Raw genomic sequence first — 14,913 nt, forward strand, 5'->3', positions numbered from 1 at the left:
AGGGAATGCTATCCCGTGTCTTCACTGGCTTCCAGACGCTGCCTGCGTTCCATGGCTCCTGGCCTTATCCTCCATGTTCATTGCCAGCAGCCTAGAGTATCTTCCAGTGACTGCAAACTTGTCATTTCTCTCTGACCCAGTGACTGTTCTAGGGCCACCCACATAATTTAGGAGGTTTTCCCCTTGCAAGATTTTTAATTGGTCAGAGCACGTGTACAAAGTCTCCATCATACCTCAGGATTGGGATATGGTACTTTGTTCAGCCTGCTCTACATATCTCGCAAGGTTGTCGTACCTGAGACATGCCATCCAGATACTTCCCCTCTCTCTCCTCTCCGAGCTTCTGTCTGTCCATCTGTAAAGTGAGAGCCCATCACTCCCATGGTCCTGAGCCCAGGCCTCAGTGCTCCTGGCTGCCTGCGACTCAGGAAACACAGACTTGATCCTTGGCCCCAAGGATGCCCCCTCTCCTCCCTCCTTGGAGCAGCCTCCTCTCAGTTCCTGGCCAGAAGCACTTCCCATCATTCCTGAGCCACTTATGGGAAAGGCTGAGCTAACTGCACCCTGGGGAGGGTGAGGGGCAGAGGAAGGAGGTGGGAGAGGCTGGCGGCCCTGTGCAGTTGATGGGAGAGCAGATTTACCACGGGGAGGTCGAGGTTATCAGAACTCAGAGGCCCGGAGTGAGGATTCATCCTTGGCTCTTGCAGGGATGTGCAGCTCTACTTGGCTGGCCTCCCTCCTAGGGTGGGTCTCTTCTGATGGGCCCCAGGGCCTGGCTGAATGTACTTATGTGCATGGGGTGTGGCAAAGGGGAGAGAAAGGCCAGGGACCAACAGGACTGAAAGTGGGGAGTCACATAAGGGAGAACATACGACCTCCTGCCTCCCATAACAGACTGAATCTCAGCTGGGTTTCAACTCACCTCCCTCTGTCTAGAAACCGTTCTTGGCTTGCTCTGGCTGGCGTTCTCTGCCATCACTGAGCCTCATTTCTCTCATTCATCTACGTTTATGCAAGAGTGTGCGTGTGCATGTTAACACCATTGTGGGGCGTGAGAGAACAGAACAAGAGCTACTTTGAATGGGTTGTGGATATGTCTCTTGTCGTATCAGGGGTGTCAATTACACAGGCATCTGCCTTAATGTCTTCTCTTCCAACACTGACTTGCAGTGTCTCCCAGGTTAGGAGCAGCTCGTCCTCTGTAACTTTTAGGCAACCCCATTACTGCCTTCCCCTTGGCAACCCTTTCTTTCTCTGGTGCCTTTGTGGGCCTAGTGGCTGGACTGGACTTTCCATCACACATGGAGAGCGTCTAGCAGACCCCTCTGCTTCTCAGTGCTGACATAGTGGAAGCAGAGCAGAGAAAGTTTGGCAAAAGTCCTGGGGTCTGGTGGAAAGGTGACATTGAAACCACATAGCAGCAGCCATGGCTGCTTTGGGGGTAAGCAGTCCTCCATGGGCTGAAACCAGTGCATACAAGTGCAAGCCAGGGGATGACTGGACACACAGGGCATTCCCAGTCAGTACTGGGAGACAGTGGCTTTTCCTGGATGCTATTCTTTTGTTGTTGTTTGTTTGCTTGCTTGCTTGTTTTTTGAGTCATGGTTTGTCCATGTAGCCCTGGCTGCCCTGAAACTCACTCTGTAGACCAGGCCAGCCTTGAACTCTGGGCTCTGCCTGCCTCTCTGCCTCCCGAATGCTGGTGTTAAAGGCGGAAGACACTGTCACCCACCGTCTGGCTGCTGTTCTCATGTAAGATTATTTACATTGTTTTCCCCCACTTGACTGGCAGCCCCAAGGGCCCTGTCACCCAAAGCTTTGTCCTTCTCCTGTGCACAGAACCCCTACGCATTATTGCACTTGGCTTGTTCATTTATTCCTGTGACCCAGATGAAGACAGGTGAGGTGAGGTGCCACGTGAGACAGTGCCAGGGCAGAGATTTCAGCCTTTCCCCTAGTTATGTCTACATTCGTTGACACCCCCACCCCATGCAGCTCTCTGAGGGCTTGAAGTCAAATGGTGTGTACCTGAGGCTGGGGTGGTAGAGTTCTGGGGGGTGCTGCTTTGGACAAACTAGTGGTTGAGGGGGTCAGTGTGTCTCCTCCTGGCTGGCTTTCTCACTAACCCTCTGGGGACAAAAGAAGAAAAACTGAGGAGTTGATCGAAGGTTTACATAGGATGTGGGGGTGCTCATTACCAAGTCTGGAGAGAAGTTTTGGAGGTGTTTCCAAATGTTCCTTCCTGCTCACTGCCTCATGGGGTTCATTAAGCCATATTCTTGTCCAGCTCCATGGCACCCACCTCACTTCAGGCCTCTGTGTTCTCTCTTTTTTTTCTTTTTTCTTTTTTTTTCTTTTTTTGGTTTTTCGAGACAGGGTTTCTCTGTATAGGCCTGGCTGTCCTGGAACTCACTCTGTAGACCAGGCTGGCCTCGAACTCAGAAATCCACCTGTCTCTGCTTCCCAAGTGCTAGGATTAAAGGCATGCACCACCACTGCCCAACTCAGGGCTCTGTATTCTTAGAAGTAATGGAAAGCATTTCTTAAAAGACTTTGATAATTCAGCCATGTTCTCCTTAGGATCTTTGGTTCTGGGGCCTTTGTTAGTCTCCCAGAACATATCATTTCTCTTTAGCTCATCAGCTGCCCAGGCTCCTGGGAGGTCATGTGACTCCACTGAAAGGCCTCCATCCAGCTGAAGTCAAGAGGGACTTGGACCTGTCCAAGACCACCTGGCAAGTCTGTTTGCTGTGGTGCTGTTAGTTTTATGGTCACCTATAAGAGCCCAAGCTTGAGCCTCATGTCACATTCTGGGCAGCTGAATAGTGGGACTGTGATGCCACCACCCTATTACACACTCTGGCTGTGCCCTTTGCTCCTTCATAATGGTGTTACCAGTGTTCATTGTGAGACAGGATGGTCTTGAGTTCAAGTCCAGCCTGGGCTACCTAAGGAGACTGTGGTCAATAAGCAAACAAAGAAACAAATAAAATGAGGGTATAGCTCCAAGATGCTCCCATGGATGGAGGTAACCAGGCAAAGGGATCGTGCCTACAGGGAAGTGTGGGCAGGTGCTCTCCTTGGAGTCCGTGCTCCCTACAGAGGGACAAGCTGTCCCCTTCAGGTCCTCCGGCCTCCCCAGCCTCCTTCTCAGAGTACAGTGACCAGTATAGCCGGCAAGGGGAGGAGCTGAGGCTGGAGTCTGGCGGGCTGGACCTGCCTTCAATCACCTGAGGGACTGTGGCGGCTCTCTCTTCCCTTCTCTGGCTCCAGCTTCTCCTTCTATTAAAAAAAAGAGAGAGAATAATGTATTTTCCTCAGAGTTTTCCAAAAGATGAAACCTGAAAACCGTTTGAAGTACTCAACACCTGATCCATTAATTACTAGAAACTCTTTTTTCTTTTCTTTTTTTCTGAGACAGGGTTTCTCTGTGTAGCCCTGGCTGTCCTGGAACTCACTCTGTAGACCAGGCTGGCCTCGAATTCAGAAATCCGCCTGCTTCTGCCTCTCACGTGCTGGGATTAAAGGCGTGCACCACCACTGCCCTTGCTACTAGAAACTCTTAAAATAATTATCAAGAGGGTTTTGCTCTCTAAATTTTAATAAAATTACTCAAAGTTTCCGAAGACCTGGGCATGGTCACTCAAGCCTGTAACCCTAGTCCTCAGAAGGCAGAGACAGGAGGACTTGAGTTCAAGTCCAGCCTGTGCTACAGAAGTAGACCGTGTTAATAAGTAAATAAATAGATAGCAACTAATAAGGTAGGGGTGTGGTTCAGTTGTTAGACTACTAGCTGAGCATGCACAAAGCTCTGAGTTTGTCCCCAGCACCACATAAACTGGATGTAGTGAACCACACCTGTAAGCACCTGACAGACAGAGGCAGGCAGATGAGAAGTTCAAGGTTATCCTGGGCTATATAATGAGTGTGAGGCCAGCCTGGGCTACATGAGACCCTAGTTAAAAAAACAAAAACTTTGAAGAGAAGGTTACCTGTGGCTTAAGATGCCTGGGAAGCATTATGTTTTGCATTTCTGTGATGTTCTTTTAGAGATCCCCTCGTGCCCTGAGCTGTACCATCCTGTGTCCATGAGGAAGTGTGTAGTTTGGAACAGAAATGGGATGAATTGCGTCTTTTAGAAGTATTCAATTCTTGTACTATTCAGAAGTGTTGAATTAGGTTTTAGTTTTGGGCTAGAGGTACTGGGGATCCATAGGCCAGGCAGGCGCTCTGCTGCTGAGCTGTGTCTCTGGCACCTTTCAGCCTTCACATTTGTGTGTGTGTGTGTGTGTGTGGAGAGAGAGAAAGAGAGAGAGAGAGAGAGAGAGAGAGAGAGAGAGAGAGAGAGAGAGAGAGAGAGAGAGAGAGAGAGAGAGAGAGAGAGAGAGAGAGAGAGAGAGAGAGATTGAGTTACAAATGGGGGGTCAGGTTTTTCTTTCATGCATGTGGGTTCCAGCCTTGGCAACAAGCATCCTTGCCCCTCTGAGCCATCTCCCGGGCCCTCCTTTTGACTTTTGAATTTGCTCAAACTGCTTACATTGTTCATTTACTTACTCCGTTACTTGGGGTGAACTGTTCAACCTGTGTGTTAGTTTCCAGTTGGAGACGGTAAGAATGTCGAGAGGTGTTTGTAGGAAGGGCATAATAACAGGTGCAGGCCTCTCAGTGCATGTTGGATGAGCTAAGGTGGTATTTAGAATAGTGCCGACCTGTAGTAAACAGCGAGGCATCTGTTTTGTAATAGTTTCTGAGCAAGAAAAGACTCGGATCATCACCAGAGTCTGGCCACCTTGGTGAACATGCATTCAGCTGACATCCAGTCCTGCTGCCTCTGGGCTGCTTGGGCAGTGATCTTGAGGTCTGTTTTCAGACCTTGCCCTTCAGCTTCCGAGTCTACCCATAGCCTGGGGTCCTTGGCCTTTGCTTCTACCTCTTGCTCTTGGGATACACGAGGCTGAGCTCATCAGAAGTGTTGCAATCACTCTGTGAACTGATGTTGGTTAATAGCAACCCCTGGAACTGGTGAAGGTAGGGAAGAGAACATGAAGGCTGCTTGGATCAGAGGCCGGAGCATCACTCAGGGAAGGCCAGTGTAGCCTTCAAAAAGGAGCCTAGGATGGGCCCCGATGTGCCTTCCTCTCAGTGCTTCATGTCACAGTAGCCAGGAGTGGGTGCAGCGTCATTGGAGATGGAGTGGTGGTGGTACCGGCCATGGATGCATTTCCACAGGGACCTGACATACAGTGGCACCAAGACCAGAACGGGGTGCATGGTCTGATTGGCACCCCTTTGTTCAGGGACACCTCCCACCATTGCCACCATCTCTTCACTGATGGTCCTGATTGACAGTTGATAGCCTTTGCCCAGACATTTGACTGACTGTCTTAAGTACAACATGGCAGTTTCAGTTCAACTGAGGAGTGGTTTACAAGTTGGCATGGGAACCTGGGCAAGATTCTTCCACTTCTTCCCTGGAAGTCTGCCTCTGTGTCTTAGTCTGAACTGGTCTGTTCTGGAACTGCTATGGGAGATATATGTGGAGACTATGTCCTCTCAGAGCTGTTGATCTGATGGAGGAGGAGGAGGCACATCCTGTCTGCCTGGAGAGGAATTCTGGTGTGATGGGAGAATTCATCTCATGTTCCTTGGAACTCACTATCACCCACAAGGGCCATAGTCCTCTTGTCTGAGGATGGAAGCATGATCTTTGTCCTTTAACAGCATCCAGTCTGATAGAGGAGTCATGGTCACTCCCCTCAGGGAGATGCTGGTTTGAGCCTGACCTTCTTCCTCAAGAAGGACTCCTATATGATAGAGCAGGCACATTTTGTCCTTGTATCCAAGGAACCCCGTGTATTAGATGAGCTCTGATTTTGACATCTCCACCTTGCCTGACTCCTAGAGAATCCACCTCTCTTGGATAGCAGGTAAAGGATGAGCTGGGCAGATGGGTACAGAATCGAAGACATGGGACTGTAGAGGGATTCCTGCAGCAAGCGAGAGTGGGATGGAAGGCTTCCTGGCGGAGGTGCCTTTATGGTAGAAGTCAGGTGCTGCCTGTGACTTCACTCTTAAAGGACTAAAATGCAGAGGCTCTCTGCACCTAGGAAGGGAAGTTCGAGGGTCACTCAAGAAATGCATCTCTGCATCTCTGTGTTGTCTGTGCTACTGAGGTGGGGGAAGGCTCAGAGAGACCCTCACCCCTGGCTGACGGCGAGCAGGTCAAGTGTTGCCAGCCTGGAGACATCCGCTTCTATAGCCCAAGAAGCCCAGAGGAGGAGAGGAAACAGGACGCATATGAGGAACGCCTTTTCCTCTTCTTTGTAACTGACCCTCATTTGGGGCTGGGGAGAGCCATCTGCAGGGCTGGCCTGGCTCCTGCTGCCTTCAGCTCCCAGCTCTGGGTCTCTCTGAAGGGCCCAGCCTCTGTTCTCCTCTTTCCTGGGCTTGCACTGTGGCACCGCTGAAGCTTGTGGCTGCAAAATGGGGTAAGACTTCTCTTCTGCCTGGCCAGGAAGCAGCTGTTTTCCTCTGTGGATTTGCACCAGCTATTCCTTGATCCCTGAGAGGTGCGGAGAGCGTGTAATCTTGCCACTTCTGGGCTGCGCTGGGCAGGGCAAAGCAGAGCACACAGGGGAAGAGCATCATGGGAGGAGTTGTTTGGGACTTGCCTGAGCACTAGTAGAAGTGACCCGAGGATCGAGGGCATGTGTGGGAGGGTCTGGTTGGAGAGAAAGACCTGGGATTAGCTGTGTCTGTGGCAGCTGAGGTGCCCCAGCTGATAGAATTTTGCAGGCTGCATGTTGCTGTGGGTTCTAGGAAGTGCAGATGTCAATTCAGCTGCAAGCTCCTCATAGCCGAGCATGAGGCAGCACTGATCATTGGTCCGGCCAGTGCCTCCAGGGACACTGAGAGGGAATAGCTGAGATTGAGGCTTCCTGAAGGAGGGTTGAGACTTTTTCATGGGGAAGCTAGTGTGGGGAGCAGGGATGGGTGGATCATAAAAGATGAGGAGAGGAACATCAGAAGGGGAAGGGATATCAAGAGGACTGTCCTGTTTTGGGCTCTGTCATTGTTGCAGTCACTCCTGTGCAGGGCGAGGGCCACTGTGGGAGTGTATGTGTGCTTTCGTGTTGTGTGGATGGAATGATGCTTACCAGGAAGGATGGCATGGTTGAGTGCGCAATGCATGTGTTTATGCACAGAATGTTTAGTCTTTGTTTCTGTCTATGCTATGGTGTGTATGTGTGTGTGTGTGTGTGTTATGATTAAGCATCTGGGGTTCCTGTGGTGTGAGGCATGTGTGTGGTAGCAATCTGTAATGTGTGCCTGGTGTGGTTAATGTGTTATGCAGTGTGCTTGTGTAGATGTATTGGGGTGTCTGCTGTTTGCATGGTTTCTGCGCGCGGGCACGCGCACGCACGCACGCACGCACGCGCGCACACACACACACACACACCCATTGCCCAACACCCAATGTTGCTCACACACACACACACACACACACACACACACACACACACCCATTGCCCAACACCCAATGTTGCTCTGAGGAGGATCACTGACCTGTTGGAAGAAAAAGGCGGTAGAGGAAGATTTCAGTGTGTGTGTGTATGTGTGTGTGTATGTGTGTGTGTGTGTGTATAGTGCCTGTAGGCAGGTGTTTAGGTGCATTTGTAGTGTGTGTATATGTATGTGTATATATATGTGTGTATATACACACACATATATAGTATATATAGTGTTTGCAGACAGGTGTTTAGGTACATAGTGTAGTGTGTGTGTATGTGTTGGAGTTTGTGCATATGACTATGTTCTAGTCCTTGCATGCTGCTGGTTTTTGGCACCTTCCTGCACTGGCATAGAGGGGGTCTCTTTCACTTAGGGTAACAGCCAACATTGTACCTGGGCTTGTTCTCTGAAGGGGGCCTATTGTTTCAGTGGTCTGCCGGCTCTCGAACAGTCTTCTGTCCTCATGGGATGGTGACTTTCTCATCCGAGAGTGTTGGTGTGACCAGGGTAAGATGCCAGCCATAGGGAGTATACTGCCAGCAATGTCCACTCCCTTTGTGGACTCTGTAATCAGTGTCAAGGCTCCATGTTATTCCCAGCTGTGGGGTGAATGCTCCTCTGCACTCTAGATACAGGGGAAGGAGCCTCAGTGTGGAAAACACTGGAGTCAGGAGAGGTCTACCTGCCTTTCTGTTCTGCTTCTATCTAACCTTCAGGAGCTGGGCAGGCTCAGGACCGTCTGTGGGCTCTGCTGGGTTCAGATGCCAGCCAGCTTAGTAAAGTTTGCTTTAGTCTTTGATTTCTCATTCTCTGGTGACATAGACTCCCAGAAGACCAGCTGAGCTCTTCTTTGTCCAGGGGACAGAGTCGCCCCCTTGTTTTCTACCCCATAACCCTTCACCAGTCTGGATCATGGCTGAGTATGAGGAAAGGAAAGGCTGGAGGCTTGTCTGTCTGCATACTTTCAGGGAACTCTTACAGGATCCCAGGAATCCATGGCCCCCAGCCCTCAGGCCTACTGGACATCACTAGGTGCCACTGTATCAGGCCCGGGGGCATTCTTGTGAAGTTTAAGAAGGCTCATAACAGGAGCCAGGGTGGCAGAAGCCCAGAGTGCTTGTTCTAGGCTGGCTGAGACACAGTGGCAAGTCTGAGCCGGTCTTCTGGCTCTAGTGCAAGGAGCGGCTCCCCCTCCCCCCACCCCCAGGCGTTGGTTTCTCCGCCAGGGCAGTACTGTGACCTCTCAGCCCCAATGTCCCAACAGTGGGGAGGTCTGTGAGGTGAGGTGACATTTCCTGTCTCCCCTCCTGGGCTGACCTGAGAAGCAGGTGGGCTGAGCACGTGAGGCATTCCATTCTGCTACTTCCTCCCAGCAGACAGGCAGACAAGCCCAGCACAAACAACTCCGCCCAGGGAGAATATGGTAAGGTCCCTCAGAGTCTCCGCTGCTGCTGCCACCTGCTCCTCACGCCTCCCTGCTCCCTGATGGCTGTTCTCACACCCAGGAAAGTGGGTCAGAATGTAGGGCGGCTGCAGCTGAGAAGTAATGCCCCCTTGCATGGTCCCTACCCCACCCATCTGAGCCAGCACTGTCACAGGGACAGGGGCTTGGGGGTGGGCTGGGGGGAGGAGGGGAAAAGAGGTAGGGGTGGGGTGGGGTGAGGGCAGAGGCAGGAGGGGGAGTGGGGAGAAGATGTAGGGGTGGGGGTTAGTGTGGAAGGGGCAGGAGCAGGAGAAAGCTATGAGTTCAAGGGTGTGTCTGTCCAGAATTCAGCTCTCATCCACCGTCCCCCTACTCTCTCACTGCCCATGGCTTGTGACTCTCCACTGCCTTCTGGATGTGTTCGAGTGTTTTGGGCTGGCACTCAAGGCCCCTCACAGCTATCTACCTGCTGTGTTAAGACTTAGTTGTACCGAGAGACGATGCATGACTCTTCAGGAAGGATGGACTGTCCTCTAGCTCAGCCTGCCCTTCTGGGGTCTTCCCAGGTACTATGGACACTCAGCTACACTCAGTTACTCTGAATCTTTCAAAAACCTAGGGACCTCACCCACCTTCACCTTTGTGTCTGGAAACTGAAGCCTGACTTCTCCCCCACCACGTATACACTTTACCATCTCCTTCCTGAAGCCTTCTCCCTGAGACATCAATGTAACCTGAGACATCAATGTAACCTGAGACAGTCATGTAACCTGAGACAGCCATGTAACCTGAGACAGCCATGTAACCTTCCAGTACTGGAAGTAGTTCAAATCATGGATGATCTCAAGACTTTTTGTTTTTTTTTTAGACAGGGTTTCTCTGTGTAGCCCTGGCTGTCCTGGAACTCACTCTGTAGACCAGGCTGGCCTTGAACTCAGAATTCCACCTGCCTCTGCCTCCCAAGTGCTGGGATTAAAGGCGTGCACCACCACTGCCCAGCAAGTCTCAAGACTTTTGATGCCACATCATCCTAAAACTTGGGAGGCAAAGACAGGAGAAGCAGAAGTTTGATCAAGATCCTTCTCATCACATGAGATCTGCCCTGAAATGTCTAAACATCATTATCTGGCTTTCCAGTTTCTACTTTTTAAAACAATTGTATTTTATGTGTATGCATATTTTGCTTGCATATTTGTCTGTGGACCATATGAATGGCTGACACCCAAAGAGACCAGAAGAGGCATCACACCCTCTGAAACTGGAGTTACAGATTACTGTGAGCTATCATATGGGTGCTAGGAATTGATCCCAGGTCCCCTAGAAGAGCAGCTAGTCATCTTAACCGCTGAGCCATCTCTCTACCCCCTAGGCCCGCCATTTCTTATTGTGTGGCTTGTGGGAAATTGTTGAGTCTCTGTTTTAGATTCCTCTTGCGTAAATAGGAAGAGAGTGCTTCTCCTTACAGGACTGTTGGTGGAACACAGGAATTGATGCTTGTGATGTACCATCTGGGTTTGGTTGTAGAGTAGGTTCTAAGATCAGCTGAAGAATGACTATCTGAAGGGTTTCCCACATTCACTGGGTCAATAGAATTTTTTCCCAGTACTCACAAAGGAACAAGTTGTTCTTATTGATTTCTTGGCTCCTGCAGGGACCCATGTTCACTTCTAGTCTTTCAGGCAGGATTTTAGATACGGAGTAGGATGTGTTCTGTGTCAGTGACTTCCCACAGATGGATCTTTGCTTTTCTAATACTGTCTTGTGGAGGCTCTGGACATCTTTCTTGGGTCTCTGAGTCTGGAGTCTCTCTTGAAGTTGGAATAACATAACCTGTGTGGCTTACTCAGCACAGCCTGGGCATACAGGAAAGCAGAGTGGATGGTGGCCATTGTTTTTAGTAGGGTTCTCATTGGCAGGGACCATGTACTGGGTGTGTGAGTGGCTTGACACCTGGCATGGGCAGGACTGGGAGAGCAGGTACGAGATGAGTTAGTCTTGGTTAGAGCTGGTCAGAGGCATGTTTGGGATATCAGCTGTGGTTGAGATGACCTTGGTGGCTGTGGCCTGTCCCATGAAGCATTTCCTAAGCCCAATGCCCCATGAAGCATTTTCTAAGTCCAACGCCTATTGGCCCCAGTATCTAGACAGAGTCCAGCTAGAAACTACTCCCTAGTGCTGAGTGGCGGTACCACCTGCATCTCTATGCTTGCCTTATCCATCCTATGATGTCCATCCAGCAGTCTTCATTTTTATTGATTCCCTGAGCATGGCTCTGCCTTAGGCAGCACACTGTGCCCCAGGGCCCCCTTGGCAATAGTACTCATAGGAGCTCCACTGTTATTTCTGTTACTAAAGTCAAGTCGCCAGACTGTTCCATTGCAGTGAGTGGCGACATGTTGATGTAGAGCTGGCAAGTCAGGGAAGGCTTTCTGCAGACAGCAGCAGCAATGGCAACATTGTAGCCCTGGAGGGCTCCAAGGAATCACTGAAGTGTGGAGCAGGATTGCCCCCGACAGAGACGGTGATGCCTGCCAGTATTCAGAGGTTAAGGTTTGGGCTGGGGAGATGTCAGTGGTCAGTGCTTGCTTTGCAAGTGTGGAGGCCTGAGTTGATTCACAGGGTACATACGAAATAAATCCAGGGATGGTGGTGTGGATCTGTTGTTTCCATTCCCTGGGGATTTGGTGGGGGGCGGGGTGGAGAATGAGGAGATTCCTGGGGCTCACTGGCTAGCCAAGTCTAGCCTGCTTGGTGAGTTACAGGTACTGTAATAGGGAGAGACCGTCCCCTTCCAAACAAAGGTGAAGTGGTGCCTGAGGATGAACACCCAGCCTTCTCTTCTGGCCTCTATGCACACACTCACACAGTGTACGAGAACCTCCCCATGTGTGCCTGCACATGTGTGACATGTAAACATACACAAGTCCCAGGGCTCCTCACAAAGGAACCCTGACTAGCCTTGACTTCTCTTACCATTTGTTTCCAAATGATTCTTTCTATTAGGCCTGAGGCCAAACTTGCTTATGCTCAGCATACCATACAGGAAAATAAGAAGGAGAAAGAAGCCTGGCAGTGGTGGCGCACACCTTTAATCCCAGCACTTGGGAGGCAGAGGCAGGCGGATTCCTGAGTTCGAGGCTAGCCTGGTCTACAGAGTGAGTTCCAGGACAGCCAGGGCTACACAGAGAAACCTTTCTCGAAAAACAAAAATAAACAAACAAACGAACAAAAAACAAAACAAAAAAAGAGGGAGAAAGAAGTGGCATTTCCTTACATCCTCTATTATTATTATTATTATTATTATTATTATTATTATTATTATTATTATTATTTGAGCATATTTCCTTTCAATCTCTCTCTTCTTTCTGCTTTTAAAATAGAATATTTTACTGTAATATTCACATCCTGGTATACAAATATGTGTTTTTTTTAGTGTATCCATAGGGTTGTGTCACTGTTGCTATTAAGTCCAGAATGCTGTTATTACTTCTTGAAGAAACTCTGAGCTCACGGGCAACAGTCCCTTCCCCTCTAAACCTTAGCTCTGGGCATCTTGTACCCAGCACCCAGCACCCACGAGTCTACTTTTTAGCTCTATAAATTGGCTTAGTCTGAAATCACACAGTATGGGCCTGTTCAGCAATTGAGCACAATGTTTTCAGGCATCATTATGTTATAGCATAGATCAGTATTCTTCCCATTTTGTGGCAGAATAATATCCAATTGTATCTATCTGCTGCAATATTCCCAACAACAGGAGGGCTTCTCTTCTCCAGGTTCTTGTCACTGTCCTTCTTTATTAGAGCCATATTTGTGGGTATGAGATTAGCGTTGGCTATTGACTGACTGATTGACTGACTGGAGTGTGTGGGTGTATGCGTGCACACACGTACTCCTGAAGGCCAGAATTGGGTATTAGGTTCCCTGTAGTTGAAGTTATAGATGATTGCGAGCTGCCAAACTGAGTGTTGGAGCCAAACTCAGGTCCTATGCAAGATCAGCAAGTGTTCCTAACCACTGAGCCACCTCTTCAGCTCTGTTTCGTTTTTTTGATAGTAACTCTCTTAGCACAGATATTTATTTTATTTTTCTTTCCTTTACTTGCTTGTACGTTTGGTGCCAGATTTAAGAAATTATTGCCTTCTGGGTGGCAGTGGCACATGCCTTTAATCCCAGCCCTCAGGAGGCAGAGGCAGGTGGATTTCTGAGTTTGAGGGCAGCCTGGTCTACAGAGTCAGTTCCAGGACAGCCGGGGCTACATAGAGAAACCCCGTCTCAGTAAACAAAAGCAAAAACAACAAAACAACAATAACAAAAATCATTACTTAACTCAAGGTCATGAAGATTTACACACTTAATAGTTTTTTTTCTTTTTCCTTTTCCTTTTCTCTTCCTTCCTTCCTTTCTTTCTTTCTTTTCTTTTTCTTTTTTTTTTTTTTAGACAGGGTTTCTCTGTGTAGCCCTGGCTGTCCTGGAACTCACTCTGTAGGCCAGGCTGGCCTCGAACTCAGAAATCCACCTACCTCTGCCTCCCAAGTGCTGGGATTAAAGGCATGAGCCACCACCGCCCGGTTTAACCTCATTCTTTTGCATGTAGATATCTAGTCCCTCTGTCATTTGTTGAAAAGAATATTTTAGCAGGTATGTTGGCTCACACCTATAATGCAAGCATTTGAGAGGCTGGGGTATGAGGACCTGGAGTTTGAGACCAGCTTGAGATATATAGCAAGGAAGGAAGGGAGGGAGGAAGGAAAGAAGGAAGGAAGGTTGTTATCTTCCTTCACTACCCTGTCTTACCTCTTGTCAAAAAAGGCATAAATATAATGGCATAATTTGAATATAAATAAATAATAATTGTCACAAATATATGGGTTTGTTTCTGCACTGTTAATGATCTTCTATTGATCTATATGTCTACATGTCAGCACTATATAACCGTAATCAATCTTTAAAAAAGTTTATTGTTTTTAATTGTGTGTTTGGCTGTGTATGTGTGTGCAGGTGCTTGAAGAGGCCAATGGTATCAGATTGTCCTGGAGCTAGAGTTACTGGCAGCTGTGAGCTGCATGGAGTAGGTGCTGGGTTTTGAACTCAGAACCTCTGAAAGAGCAGCATGTGCTCTTAACCACTGAGCCATCTCTCCAACCCTCTTAATCACTGTATCTTTGCAGTAAGTTTTGAAATTGGGCAGTCTGAGCCTTCCAATTCCGTCCTATTCTTTTCAAGGTTGTTTTGGCAATTCTGTTCCCTTGAATTTCCCGTGTGAGTCTAAGGATCTGTTTAAACACAGGCATTCCCGGTGTTAGGTTCCAGCTGGTCTGCTGCAGTAGCACATGCTTCAGGATTCCGAATTTTAAAATTGTATATCTGACAAGACCCAAGGCTCCCTGTCTGTGCTATCATGTGGCAGAAAATCTAGATCACTTCTGAGTTTAGTTGCAGAAATAAGACAGTGAAGTAGGCAAAACGATGCTTTCCCAGAGTGCCTGGGTCCTCTAGGTGGGCGTCAAGCTTCTGATCTGCTGACCTTAAAGTAGAGAGATCATTCTGGGGTATGCAGATGGGCCCAGCTCTCCCTCAATGGTCTTTATAAGAAGAGTCAGAGCAGATCGGAGTGGAGCAGTATAGTGAGAAGTCCGCCTTCTCTTGCTGGCTTTGAAGGTGGAGGCAGGAGGCTGTGAGACAGGGAAGGAACCTTCTAGAAGCCAGAGAGAGAGGAAGCAGATTTTCAGGAGGAACCAAGGGCTCCTGAGGCCTGATTTTAGCCCAAGGGGGCCCACCTTGAACTTCTGGAGCATAGACCTATCAATAAATTTGTGTTGTTTGAAGCCATTGGCTTTTTGGAACTCTAATAGCAGCCACAGAAGATGACTACAAAGGGCTTGGGGACTCGGGTGCAGCATCTTCTGTTCATGTGACACATGGCATATGACATGTGACATGTGGCATGTGGCATTTGTACTCCCATCTCATCCGTC

At 49.0% G+C, this 14,913-nt stretch overlaps 1 protein-coding gene across 3 annotated transcripts in view; it reads left to right on the forward strand.

Moving 5' to 3' along the window:
• Arrb1 (arrestin beta 1) overlaps nucleotides 1–14,913 on the forward strand; it is a 74,120-nt gene that overhangs the window by 30,597 nt on the left and 28,610 nt on the right. Inside the window, exon 1 of one of the 3 annotated variants that reach the window (XM_031387500.1) lies at nucleotides 6,347–6,488. The exons of the other annotated variants lie outside the window; for them this stretch is intronic. Coding sequence (XP_031243360.1) covers nucleotides 6,484–6,488 — 5 coding nt within the window. The 5' untranslated portion in view covers nucleotides 6,347–6,483. Of the gene's footprint in view, nucleotides 1–6,346; nucleotides 6,489–14,913 lie in introns of those variants that run through there. 3 annotated transcript variants of the gene reach the window in all.

The sequence above is a fragment of the Mastomys coucha genome, unplaced genomic scaffold (genome assembly GCF_008632895.1).
Source record: "Mastomys coucha isolate ucsf_1 unplaced genomic scaffold, UCSF_Mcou_1 pScaffold21, whole genome shotgun sequence".
NCBI classification, from domain to species: Eukaryota; Metazoa; Chordata; class Mammalia; order Rodentia; family Muridae; genus Mastomys; species Mastomys coucha.